This window comes from Arachis ipaensis, chromosome B10, assembly GCF_000816755.2.
Source record: "Arachis ipaensis cultivar K30076 chromosome B10, Araip1.1, whole genome shotgun sequence".
In the NCBI taxonomy this organism is placed as follows: Eukaryota; Viridiplantae; Streptophyta; class Magnoliopsida; order Fabales; family Fabaceae; genus Arachis; species Arachis ipaensis.
The window spans coordinates 1,890,641-1,903,699 of NC_029794.2; the positions used below are offsets into that span (position 1 = coordinate 1,890,641).

Sequence of the window (13,059 nt, forward strand, 5' to 3'; positions counted from 1 at the left end):
TAAGATTAGAAAAATTCATGTTCTTTTGTATATCAAAATTATTTATGAATATGTTCTGATCATTTTTAACCTTATATTTTGGTCTTCTCTAAGTATAAAATGTACCTTGTTTTCACTCTAGCTAACTACAACTTCATAGAAAAATTTTATTTGAAAGTGACAACTTATCAATCAGAGTAACTTGTAATTATTTGGTCATATAATTGTGTTAAATAACGTTTTTATTAAAGAGATTTGTATAGTTGTCTCTCTATCTTGTATTATAGGTGTCAAATGAGCCAGCTTGCAGTGCAATGTCACATATCAAATTCACAAATTAATTATTCACATTGACAAAGCGTTGGGTGAACGCCGATCGGATCGGATTGGATATGACCAAAATTTTGATTTGATCTGTATTAAAATTATCAGATCAGATTGGATACAATATTTACAGTTTTTAAGGTTGGATCCAATCTAATTCGATCCGCACATTTGCAGATCGGATCGGATTGGATATCGGATATATTCGCAAAACATACAAATATTTTTAAAAACTTATTTTTATTAATAAAATATTAATAAAATTTATTTTTCTATTATTTTAAATATGTTTACTTTTAAAATAATATTAAACATAATTTTTTTAAATAATAAATTAAAATAATACAACATATATAATCATTATTAGTTGAAATAAAATATAAAAAGAATATTTACTTATTTATTTCTTTATTTTTGCTGATACGCAGATATGTGGATACCAACACAAAATTCGCAAATCGATCCGATTAGTGTGCGGATTCGATCCGATCCGAAAACCTTGCGGATCGAATCTATATCCACAATTTTCGGATTGAATTCGGATAAACACCGCAGATATGCAGATGAAATCCGATCCATCAACACTCCTAATCAAGCGGTGATTCACATTAGAAACTAAATGATTAAGTATTCTTCATCAAACTTTACACAATAACAATTAATTAATTTACGTAAAAAAAACTGTTTAGTAAGTAAAATAAATTATCCAAAAATAATCAGAATTTGCCTTATTGAATATTAAATAAGATAAATTGGGGAAAATTTTATTTAGAGTAATATTAGAGAGATAGAAAAAAGCTAAAATGTATTTTATTTATATTTATTAATTTTTAACATAAATTTTAGATATTTTTAGTTAATTTTTTTATTATTAAATATTTTTAATAAATTAATACTCTAATTATCTTAAATAAAATGCCTTGAACGATCTATCGATTTATCTATATCTATATTATCCAAATAAACTTCATTTAATTTTGCAATAATTATGACAATCTACTATCTTTAAAATGGAATTTTAGGCAAATGATGATCAAAACATGATGTCTAATATTCTTTTCCAATAATCACCATAAGCCGTGGATTGGATAAAAGTTTCTTAGGCAAGGATGATTAATGAGCATTAATTCCGATGTGATTTGAGGCCATAATATAAGGATAGAGAAAGCCAATGAAAAGGTCAAACTCAAAGCAATAATTGCGCATCCAACTATTAGCCAACCATTCCCCAATCCTCACTCCACATACTACATTAACATTACAAATCAAAGAAAGGAAAACAATGATGCTTTCAAGGGATAGAGAATAGAGACCAGAAAAAAAAAAGCTATATCATATCTTTTCTTTCTTAGAAAGAATTTCACTAACACTTATCCCTTTTGTTCTACTCATCATTACATATCTTTGAACACATTTGTTAAAATTTGTCGGACATTGTGGTTTCTAGCATGGATCGCCCTCGAGCACATTCATCTCCGCATTTAGTTTCTTCACCATCATCAAATAACGCTGAAAGGCCACAACCACAAGAAGATTGCAATTTAGAAGGTAATAACATTCATTTTCATGTTCATGTTTCATCATAGTATATGGTAGAATAATCCTTATTCAATGTTTTTTGTTAGAATATAGTTAGGATCAATTAGGATCAATTAGTATTATTTAGTATATCTGAATATTTATTATAGGATGTTACGTCTTTATTATTACGATTCTCTTAGTACTTATAAATATCCTTTTATATTGTATCATTCTAGACAACTTGTATAGACAACTTGAATACACTCAATAATATATCATCCTTTCTCCAGTTTAGTCTTTTGTTTCTAACATGGTATCAGAGCTATAGTATCCTCCGTCAAGAGGATCGGTTGTTTTCCTGTAGCTTTTGCATTTTTTTTCTATGTCATTCTTCTTTTTCTTTTGTCAATAATATATCATTCTTTTTTCAATTTAGTCTCTTGTTTCTAACATGGTATCAGAGTCATGGTATTCTCTTTCAAGATGATCGGTTGTTTTTCTTGCGATAATTTTTGTATTTTTTCAATGTCATTCTTCTTTTTCTTTTGTCAATAATATACCATCTTTTCTCCAGTTTAGTCTGTTGTTTCTAACATTTCTTATTTGCTTTAGGCATTACCACAAATGTTAGATTGCTGCTGAAATTAATTCAAGATCATAATGGAGCAAGCATGAAAGAGAACGAAGAGAGAAAGGTCCACAGGGTGAATGGGATCATGTCCATTTTAGATGAAGTTAGGTCCAGAATTCAAAGAATCCAAACATCTACAAAGAAAAAAGCGGAACTTAGAAGGTGTAACACAGATCTTAGGCCTACAATTCCAACTTCCAATGATAAAAGGCAGCCTGATTTGCCAATAGATGAGAAGGAGAGGCTAAGGAGGGAGCTTAATGCGAGCTTCATGGCGCGACAGAGCCTTCAAGCCATGTGTGCGAGTTTGGGGAAAGAAAAGCAGATTATGGCTTCAGAGCTTGCAAGAAAGGCTCAAGAGTTGGCAGAAATGGAAGAGCTCTTGGTTGATCTCAAGACACAAAATAACATGTTGGCAGAGAAGCTGTATGCTTGCAGCTCAGAAAAGAAGAGCAACGATGCGGAAATTGAAGGCAACATAGCCTTGCAGGAGCGAAACAGGGCACTTACAGAACAACTCCACAAGTCCCTCGATGCATATCGATCTTTGAAGCACAAGTACAAAGATGCACGAGAGGAAAACCAAGAAATCCATGCCACATTGGAACAATTGAAGGAGGAAGTTGAAGCAGGCACTCAAAGGATACATGGCTTCAAAGAACAAGTCATAAAGAGTCATGAAAACATATTTGCAGAGGAGATTTCCGCTATAGAGAACATGCTTGAATCTCTTAGCCTCAAAATCTCAAAACATGATCAGGAGAAAACTTAATGTGTCTAATAATATGAGATTGCTAGAGGCCAAGATAAGAAGCATGCATTATTGGAATCAAGTTATAAACACACCCTTCATGTATAATATGCTCTTATTCACTTCTTTGATTACCTGTCTAGGATGCATGCTTCAGGATTATGCAAAAAAGAGAGTCATTATAAACATAGATGATTAACTGTAAAATTTGTAATGAGGAGGACAAGAGTCAGAGTAGAAAAAGTTGATATTGCACATATTTTTTAACTTTAAATATTATCTATTGAGGCCCAACAAAAAAGGAGGTATATTCTATCTTGTGTAAAATCAGAAAATCAGGAGTTATGCTCTTTCTTCTTCTTCTTCTTCTTCTTTTTTTTTCTTTTTTTTTTTTTTTCAATTAAAACTAGTCTACTACCAGGTTTCCTATTTTCAGAAAACCAATTCTACTTCTACAATTTAAAAATAATAATAATAAGGTATTTTCTACCTTAGGAATATGAATAATTGATATTCAACCAACGACAAGATTACAAATCAAACGCGTAACACTTATGACTTATGTCTAGGCATAGTGGCATACAAGCGTGAGATAGTGTTGCTATCCAAGAAGCAAAGTAGAATTAAAGCTTGACAATATAACCATGAGTAAACATAATTCTAACTAGAAATTCGATATATATTAACATTTTTATTATATATTTCGCCAAATAAAAATATTTTAAATATTCATTATAATTCCTGAATATTTGCTTATATCATAATGGATAGAATGAAGTGGTAATCAAACTGGTTATTGGTTAAATTATTGATTTATTAGTTTATTAATTCGAAATTCGAATTATTAATTAAATCAATAAAATTGATTTTATGTAAATTAAAAATTTAAAATTAAAATTTGAAATGTTTATTTTCACTGACATTTTATCAAAAATTAAGTCTCAAATTTTAAAAATAACTTTATATGTATTATAATTTACATATATATTAACAAGAAGCATGATAGCCTAATGGCTTTTCATGCATGCTACATTAGTAGAGAGAAGAGGTTTTTTTTTTGTATTGATGTATTTATCTGTTCATTCTAGGACTTCATAAAAGGAGATCAAGTGTTTTTTGGAGATAGATTAAGAGAAAGGGTCATCTAGAAGTTCATTGACAAGTCTTATTACGCCTGCTTTAGTGGGAGATTTTGAATCTTTAAATACTCTGTTGAATCTTTTCAAGTAGGCTTGAAGAGGCTCACCGACTTCTTCCTTTACTCTAAAGAAGCTTGGAGTAGGGGTGTACATGGGTCAAGTAAAGTTGGGTTTGTTTTGACTCGGACTTGATTTTTAATAATGATTGGATCTATTTTTGAGACTTTTGACTGGCATTAGACCCGGTAAAATTACATTACTTTTAGGTCACATTAAAACCGAATCTAGACCGGTGAAGTTCGAGTCTTGAAAAATTTTATGTCCATAAATTCTAATTTCATGATTCTTTATTCTGTTTTCTAATTCAACAAGTGTGATTAAAAATAAAATAATAAGTTTATAATTAATATAACATAATATTAGAATTAATTTAAAACATATATACTTTTTTTAGTCCCTTTAGGGTGCACATGGGGTCGGGTGAGACAAATTCGCATTGACCCGGATCTGACTCTAAATAATGACCGGATCTATTTTTTGAGATCCTTACCCGACTCTAGACCTGATAAAATCACACCAAATTTGTCCCTAAAATATTCAGGTAGGTCCCGACCGAGCCGGATCATGTACACCCATAGCTTGGATCATGCTTAGTTTTGTCTTTTTGAATGAAAAATCTTGTAAAAAAAATTTTGGCTGGATCGTCGAAAGAGGTGATCGATCTAGGAAGTAAACTATCAAACCACTTAATTGCTGCTTTGGTCAACGTGGTTGAAAAAGCCTTACATTGAGTCGCGTCGGAGGCATCTGGCAAGTACATACGACTTTTAAAATTGTTGAGATGATGTCGAGGATCAGTTATTCTATCGTAGAGGTCCAAGTTTGGACTCTTAAAGTTTTGAGGAACTCGAACCTACATAATATCTTTAGAAAATAGATTTTCTTTTACAGGTGATGAAGAGGTCTCTCTTTCTTCCGACCTCTTTTTTCTTTGAGGTCGGCTTCCAACTTCTGTAATTTGTCGTTGAACTTGCTGCACCTCCTTTCCTCCCTTCGAAAGGACCTCTCGGTCTCCTTTTGTCTTTTCAGTTCGTGCTCCAGTTGTTTTAATTGTCTTTGATTTCCGTGAACAAGTCCCATGAATTTTGCAGCATGACGGTCTTGGGCACCTCCAAGTTGATAGACCTTTGATCCTATGCTTCTTCCTTCTTCCTTTTGGGTTATTTCTGTTGTCGTATGCACATCTTCTTCCTTCAAGATTTGGAGGTATGACAATTGCACGATCGTCGTTTGGTTGGTCCTCGTCGTAAGGTTTTGATTCCAAGACGGTAGTACATCCATCTTCAACATGATCGTCCACCATTTGTCGAAGGTCGAGTTCAAGGTCTTCAGCAATGGCGTCAATGTTTCGAGAATTACATGAAACAGATGATTTGGGTTTGAACATGAGGTACAGACTTATGTGAGTGATTGGTCCGATGTTTCCTCCGACGGAATGAAGCCGTCCGAGCACTTTGAAGAGGTTGGTGAGGATACTTGTAAAGAACTCCGATACTTAAGTTAGCATATGTTTAAAATATGTTTATGTAGAATTAGATTTTAAGTATATCTGTAGGTGTCAGTATATTTATAATAGTTGGTGACGAACTTGTCATCACTTACGAGATAGTTCTACTTTTTATAGTCGATTGTTATTTCCTTTATCTTAGAAAGTTTTGTTGAGCCTTTAGTTCTAAAATAAGTTAGTTTAGGTTTGCATTATCGTGTCCGACCTCTTATAAATTGGTTGGCACGTTGGAGTTAGAGTTATTATAACATTAGACTTGTTTTTGTGAAGTAGGGGTGTTTGCGGTGCGGTTTGGATCGGTTTTGAATAAAAAATTCATCTTATCCGAACACGAATTTTACTTATGGTGCGGTTTGGATTGGATTGGATTTGCGGCTTTGTAAATTAAAAAGATTAAATACATATAACAAGTCGCAACATTAAATTTTAAATAATCAACAATGACATAACAAGTCTCAACAATCGATTTGGATTGGATTGGATCAATTATAAAAAATAAATCTAAATTCGATCTGATCCAGCGATTTAAAAAAATAGAATTCAATCAAATTTAAACCGAATTTAAATTAAATTAGATAAACAATTTAATTTGGATCAATTTGGATTTACCCATTTATGCGGGCTATGAACAGATACCAAGTTGAATTCTATAAATAGGGCTCCCGTTAATTTGGATCAATTTGGATTTAACCATTTATCCACCTTCTACTTCTTCAAGTCCCTTCGCATCTCTCCAACCCATATCCCTACGGCTTGCCACGCCGTCCGCCTCAATGCACCCCGCGTCGGGGGCAAATTTGCCGCCTGGAATGCCCTCTGCTATGCCTCCCACTACGCCTTGGTTTCTGTTCGTCAGAAGGACGACGGCTGGAACAGCATATTTTCCACGGCCATCGGCACCGGGCTGCTCTCCGTGTGCCGCCGCAGTCTCAGAGCCTCCGCACGCTTCACCATGGGTGGTGCTCTCCTCGGCGCAGTAGCACAGGTCAGCTCAATCATGCTTGACATGCATGTTTGAGAAATGGAGGAAGGAAGTATGAAATGTAACCGGTCGAAATTGACGCTTTGACTGATTCAGTGTGTCGAAATTCACTCTTTTAATTCAAGAACGATTAAATTCTCAATTTCTTTACGAATCTTAATCAATTTAGCATGTATATTGATTGTTATTAGATAGGTACCATAGTATCAATGCATATCTAGTTCTATAGTTATACACTTATACTCTTGCTGCGCCTATTAGCCAATTTTTTTTATATAAATGGGTATGTTCTTTTTCTTTTTTTCTTTATTATTCTTTTCGTGTGTGATTAGTGGATGGTTGTGCATAAAGGAATCGATTTATTTATATATACAATCAACTGTTATGAGTTTAGGATCGAGTTATTTGACACAAAATAGTCATTGACTAATGATTGGTGTTAAATTAAATGGATTGGATTAGCAAATAATTTTTTGATGGTTTATGTCATCACAAACAGATCAAACATAAAAAAGCATTGATTCACATTGTTTTTTCTTATTCTTCAATTCAAAAGAACAATAAATGTTGAATCTTAATTAGGTTTTCTTAGTTGATAGACTTGATAACAAAGGGAATAGCTTCTACAGCTAAGGCAAGATAATTGGGTTTGAACCAGCCTATGATCTTTGCTATTCTCAAGGTACATTCTAATTCTTTTCTTTTTTCCTCAACAGTCGATTTCTTTATTTGTCAATCGTATAGGATTCTTCTTTATATGCCAATCATAATGGTCCAGAGTTTCTTTTCTCTTGATCGTGTTGATGTTGCATAACAGACATTTTTCCTTAACTTGACTACATCATTTGAGGCATAAATACTTACCTGGTATTGTGCTGATTCAACAAAAGGTAAGTTCAGGTCAATATTTCCGAAGTATGATTTCAAAATTGCTGATTCATGAACAGTAGTTAAGTGTGTGGTAGTAAGTTTCATATGCAGAGCTAAAGACGCATATGCAGAGTGTTGTTTGAGTAAGAGTTGGATTGTCCGTTGAAGTATGAGTTAGGTGTATATTCCGTTTAAACAAAGAAGCCTCTGGGGATACATTGTTGGATCCTTACTAGCTAATATGGGTTAACAACGGTAGTGAACAACGGTGTAGAATTTGTCTTTCTCACTTACGGTGTTGGTAGCCTTATATAATTACATACCATATTGTCATTAAAGCATGCCTTGACAGACAACGATAAAAAGAGCAAGACACTAGTCTAGGATGACGTTAATCTAAATGAGGTCAACATATACAATTTCATTCAGCAAGGATTTGCAGCTTGCAGGCTGCAATAGAGTTCAGAATCCATGTATTACTTGCTATCTTTGAACCTGTAGAGCTTGCTAGAACCTCCGCATCATGTCTCCGTTGAGTAGAAATGGTATCCCTTTTGGAAGGACTGCATTTATCAGGAAGCTCAAGGTTGTAAATTATGAGTGTCTGGGGTGGATGCATACCAGGTGACGTTGAGTTTGCGTCACCAGACACTGGTTTTCTATTCAAAATTACCCCTCCAGCAGCGGTCACAAGATCTTGCAAATAGCCCTTGTATGATGGCATAAAATCTCCCACAAAATAGAACTTGAAGCCATCGAAAAGCTTCGGTTGCTGCATAAAGAAAGAAATTTTGTCAACACAGACCACTAGTTTGCACATAATCCGGAGATTGCACCAAGATATCCAATCTAAAAGCACAGCTAATTTTAATGAAATAGAAGTTAGTTTTAGTCATAGTAGGTTTTTGGCCTAAAACATTAAGACGTGAAATCAAACGTCTAGCTGCGTTATTATCATTGCGTGTTCCAGGACATTCATATAAAAGATAAATAAGGTTTATCTAACAAGTATGCCTAAGAAATTAACATGAGAAAGTTTTAATATAAATTAACAATGTTTCCACGCCAAAACTAACAATGAAAATTCTAACCTTATTTAAAACTCTTAGTCTTCCAAGATGAGGACCATCATGGATTCCATGGATGTCAAGATTGATTTCATAACTCTCCTCGTCAACAGGCTTCATTTCCTTCATGCAAGCTTTAATCCCTGTAACCAGACAACATGAGAACAGGAGAGATGTCACCATTATTAATTTTGTGATGACATTTTAGTAGGAATTAGAAACCAGAGGAATTCTAGTTATAGTACTGAGCTCACATTCAATATTGAGAATCCACTTCCCCTCCAGTATGCCCATCAATACTTTGAGGGTCCTTTTACATGCCTTATTTTCGTCTGTTGATGCTATAACATGGGTAACACTTGAATCCCATTTTTTCAAAACAGTAACCTTGGTTACTCTTTGAAATTCAGAAACAATATCCTACAGTTTTCAACCATGAAACAAAGTAAATATGGCTTCTAAATGAGGGGGGAAAAGACAATATGCCATATGCGATTATTTTACCCTCTCCTGTATTGACAGAGCTGAGCAACAAAGCACAATTTTCTTGTATGATCCAAGAGCAGTCCCTTTCTGATTTGTAGGGCCATGTTTGAAAGCAAGGCTTTTACTGTCTCTCGTTCTGCACTTATTGCTCTTACCCTTGGATCCTGAACTCTCACAGGGTAAAATGCACGACGTATGTAAAGGGCATAACATGACAAAGTTTTCCTGATGCATAAAAATGAAAGGATTTGATTAGATGGTTTATTTAAAAAGCTGCATGAAACTTTAAATCCTCACTGCTTTTTATCATATACCATATCCCATCGGCAATGGGTAGTCCACTTGGCACAAGGAACATGAAAGCTCCTACGACAACTTTTCTCGTAACAACCAAGAGCAGCGCCCTTGAGTCCACAAAAACCACACTTAATTCTCCGGCTCCTACTTATTTCAGCTTCAAGATTAATTGCATTATCATCTTCAAAATATACATTGGGGGCCCTGCACAAGTTTAGAACAAATTAACTTTACATATCAAACCAGTCACAAGTAAACATTCAAAGTAGAGGTAGTTAGTCGTCAGTAAAAATTAGTAAATTACCATTCTGTGCAGTTCCTGTGAGAATGTATGACTTTGGATCCTCCCTCATAATTTGCATCAACAGGCTTGGTGCCATAGTAATGCATCATTGGCCCAGAAACCTGAATTTTGAACGGCACACTATCAAATCCTAGTTCGTATATAGTAGATAACATATTAGAGATGACTAGATGCGTGAGCAAACAAATTTACCTCTGATTCTTCTGATGAGTGACAAAAAACACATTGATACTTTTCAGCTTGACTTTCACAGTTCGGTAAAACTGGTACATGCATCCAAGTGCTACATTTCTCCTTAGATGTATCATCCAAAACCTTGACACCCGGACACCTCTGGGTACTTTCATTAGGTTGGATTTGTTCACCAACCTTTGTCTGAGAGATAAAATCGGAGGAAAGTTTCAATTTCTTGGTACTCCTCAATTCACTACCGCAAGAAATAGACTTTCTGAAAACTTTCCCTTTAATTTGCCTTTTATTGGACATCTTTCCATTTTTGTCTGTCTGCTGACTTAACATAGATGATGCAGAACCAGCTAATTCATCATCAGTTTGATTTTGCATGCAAGATAATTCTTCAGCTTGGTCCTGCACATAATTCAGCTTTTGCTTTCCAGATCTTTTACTCTGGCATTTACCTGGAATCATTTGGCAAGCAAGCTTGTTGGTTTCTTTTTGGGAATGTGAAATATATGAATCCTTTGCCATGTTCACTTCACCATTACGAAAAACTACTGATATATTGGAGTCGGTACGAGTATCAAAACAAACCCTCTTGCACTTTAAATTAGTCTTTCCCAGATTAGAAGCTTGTTGCTTCTCCCGTGATTGATCCTCAGTGATTTCTAATGATCTATTTGAATCAACATTGATTCCCTCAATTGAATCTTGTTGTTCCACAACCTGTTCTTGAGCAGCTTTTTCCCTCATCTTCCTGCTTCTCTTCTTGTACTTCTTTGCCCCATTTATATCACCAGAACTCCTAAATGGAGAAGTCACACTGGGTTGTAGCACATCAGACAATCTAGTTTCGTTTTCTGAATTCTGAAGTTTAGTATTTTCAGCATAATCACTGGATTTATTTCTTTCAAGCTCTTTTGAGGCATCCAGCAAATCCTCTTGATTTTCACTGATCACACCAGCACTCAAAGGCTGTAATACAATTGAAAAGAACATCAATGCATAGTCAAGGTACAGTATCCTAAATTTATGTATGATAACCCGTGGCTCCAATTCTCTCCTTACCTGCAATTTGACAGGACTTGAAAATAATTCAGGAGAGCAAGGCCTTTGTGTCCACTCAAACAGCTCACTATCAAAGAGATCAAAAGAGGTTTTATTTTGCACCTCATCCTACATGACAATAGCAAGAATCCAAGAAATAAAATCAGCAATTTATAAGTCTCTTCTAAAGTAATCTGATTTTTATCATGAAAACTCAATTTCCAAATTTTGTTCTGAGTGACTTCAACAACTTTTATCACCAACTAAGTAATTGAATAGTTTAAGAACCATGAGTCTGGGAAGTGATTTTCATCAGCCATATAAAACAAACAGTTATTAAAAAAAAAAACGGCTTACAATTTCATAGTCTATGACAACATATTCAGTTGCTATAACAACCCATTACTTACTGATGTCAGTTTAGTCGGATTTTCATCATCAGAGTCCTTGAGATCACTGAATGAAGGAGGGCTTGGTGTTGGGCTTTCATCTATAAGCTTATCTCCAAAAGTTTGCTGACTTAAATTCTCAACACCTTCCTCCTCTCTTAACCAAAAGAAAGGTGAAAGAACAGGTACATCTCTTTCACTTTGGAGAGGGTTTTCATTTGCAGTATCAGTATCCTTTTCTTTTCCCTCTTTTCTAGTTCCATAGAGGGAGTCTCCAGAGCTTAAATTTTTGAATGGAGTTTCAGAAAGAGGATCTTGTGGCACCTGAACCCTTTTCTTAGCTGGAAGAGAAGGTTTTGCAGTGTCAGGAACATTCTCCTTCCCTGACACGCTGTTTTTGAGGGTTTTCCTTTTCTGAGCAGGATTTCGATGACTTCGAGTAGCATCCTCTCTAACACAGTCAGCATCAGTTTGACATTGCGTTTCTTCATCTGCCAGGTAACTAAATGTCAGTAAAGTGTAAAAAGAAGAACATAAATGCATATACTTGAAAGCACATTCCTATATTTCAAACAAACCTAGAACTTGAACCTATAAACCCACAGGCAAATTAGCTTGCAACTAAAAGATAGCACAGGCATATGCTTATTACAACACATTAAATCAATAAAATAGTGCATAATGCAAACAAAAACCTGAACACAAGTCATAATAATTCGGAAGTAGGTGAAGTTTATACATGGACAAAAACAGATGGGAAAAGCTAACCTGAAAACTTAGAGTGGTGCGGATTCTGGGTGAGGAATAAGTTCATACCAGAAGAGCGTTCCATTCTTTTGTAAATGTTGACCAAGTTGAGCGAACGAGGACTAGGGCGAACCTCTTCATACAAAATAGCCAAAATTACTAAAAGAACCTTTAAGATAAAGAAAGGAGGTAAGAGGAGGAGGGGTACCTCGAGGGAAGAAGGGTATTTTACAGACAGGGCAATCAGAAGACGACTTCATAGACTTGACGATACAAAAGCTGAAACCACGAAAATTGAATTACAAACACATAAGAATGCTTCATTTCGGATTTTGTATAACAAATATCAAGAAGAAGAAGAAGAATACTTACTTGCAGAAGACATGGCTGCATGGAAGACTGGCCGGAGAATTCAGCAAACTTAAACTTCACAGGTCATTACAAAACAACGAGAAGAAATTAATTAATTAATTGTACTATGAGGATTATTAACATAATACTAGAAAGAGAGTGTGTTTGAATACCAAATGGGGCACTGGAGTTCTCTGCCCATTTCCTCCAGATCCGTACGATTCGCCATTGTTATACTCGATTGACAGATCAAATAAGGGCGAAAACGATTCTGATTCTATTCAATTTATATCGAAAGAGAGTTCAGAATATTTGTGCTTCAAATAAGTAGTTTTGCAGCGATTTTTATTATTTGAATTTGAAGGCGCGCCAACTCAATTCCTTCGCGCCTGTGTTTTGCAGTGCAAGCTTTCTAGTTTCTAGTTTCTTC

The 13,059-nt window shown here is 34.8% G+C and overlaps 3 protein-coding genes across 3 annotated transcripts; 2 read left to right on the top strand and 1 right to left on the bottom strand.

The window, feature by feature from the left end:
- LOC107621662 (major antigen) lies at positions 1,394–3,571 on the top strand. Its single transcript, XM_021113910.1, has 3 exons — positions 1,394–1,851; positions 2,437–3,250; positions 3,383–3,571. Exons 1-2 carry the CDS (start codon positions 1,752–1,754, stop codon positions 3,225–3,227), a joined length of 891 nt encoding a protein of 296 aa, XP_020969569.1. The 5' UTR covers positions 1,394–1,751; the 3' UTR covers positions 3,228–3,250; positions 3,383–3,571.
- On the top strand, positions 5,740–6,930 carry LOC107619907 (mitochondrial import inner membrane translocase subunit TIM17-1-like). The gene is made up of 2 exons (XM_016322141.1): positions 5,740–5,795; positions 6,570–6,930. Exons 1-2 carry the CDS (start codon positions 5,740–5,742, stop codon positions 6,928–6,930), a joined length of 417 nt encoding a protein of 138 aa, XP_016177627.1.
- LOC107623632 (protein BREAST CANCER SUSCEPTIBILITY 1 homolog) lies at positions 7,920–13,043 on the bottom strand. Its single transcript, XM_016325971.2, has 13 exons — positions 12,803–13,043; positions 12,651–12,704; positions 12,487–12,557; positions 12,300–12,413; positions 11,553–12,022; positions 11,164–11,271; positions 10,111–11,070; positions 9,919–10,019; positions 9,632–9,818; positions 9,336–9,542; positions 9,086–9,251; positions 8,856–8,974; positions 7,920–8,536 (listed from the first exon to the last, which is right to left on the bottom strand). The coding sequence occupies exons 1-13, from the start codon at positions 12,856–12,858 to the stop codon at positions 8,186–8,188; spliced, it is 2,964 nt and encodes a 987-aa protein (XP_016181457.1). The 5' UTR covers positions 12,859–13,043; the 3' UTR covers positions 7,920–8,185.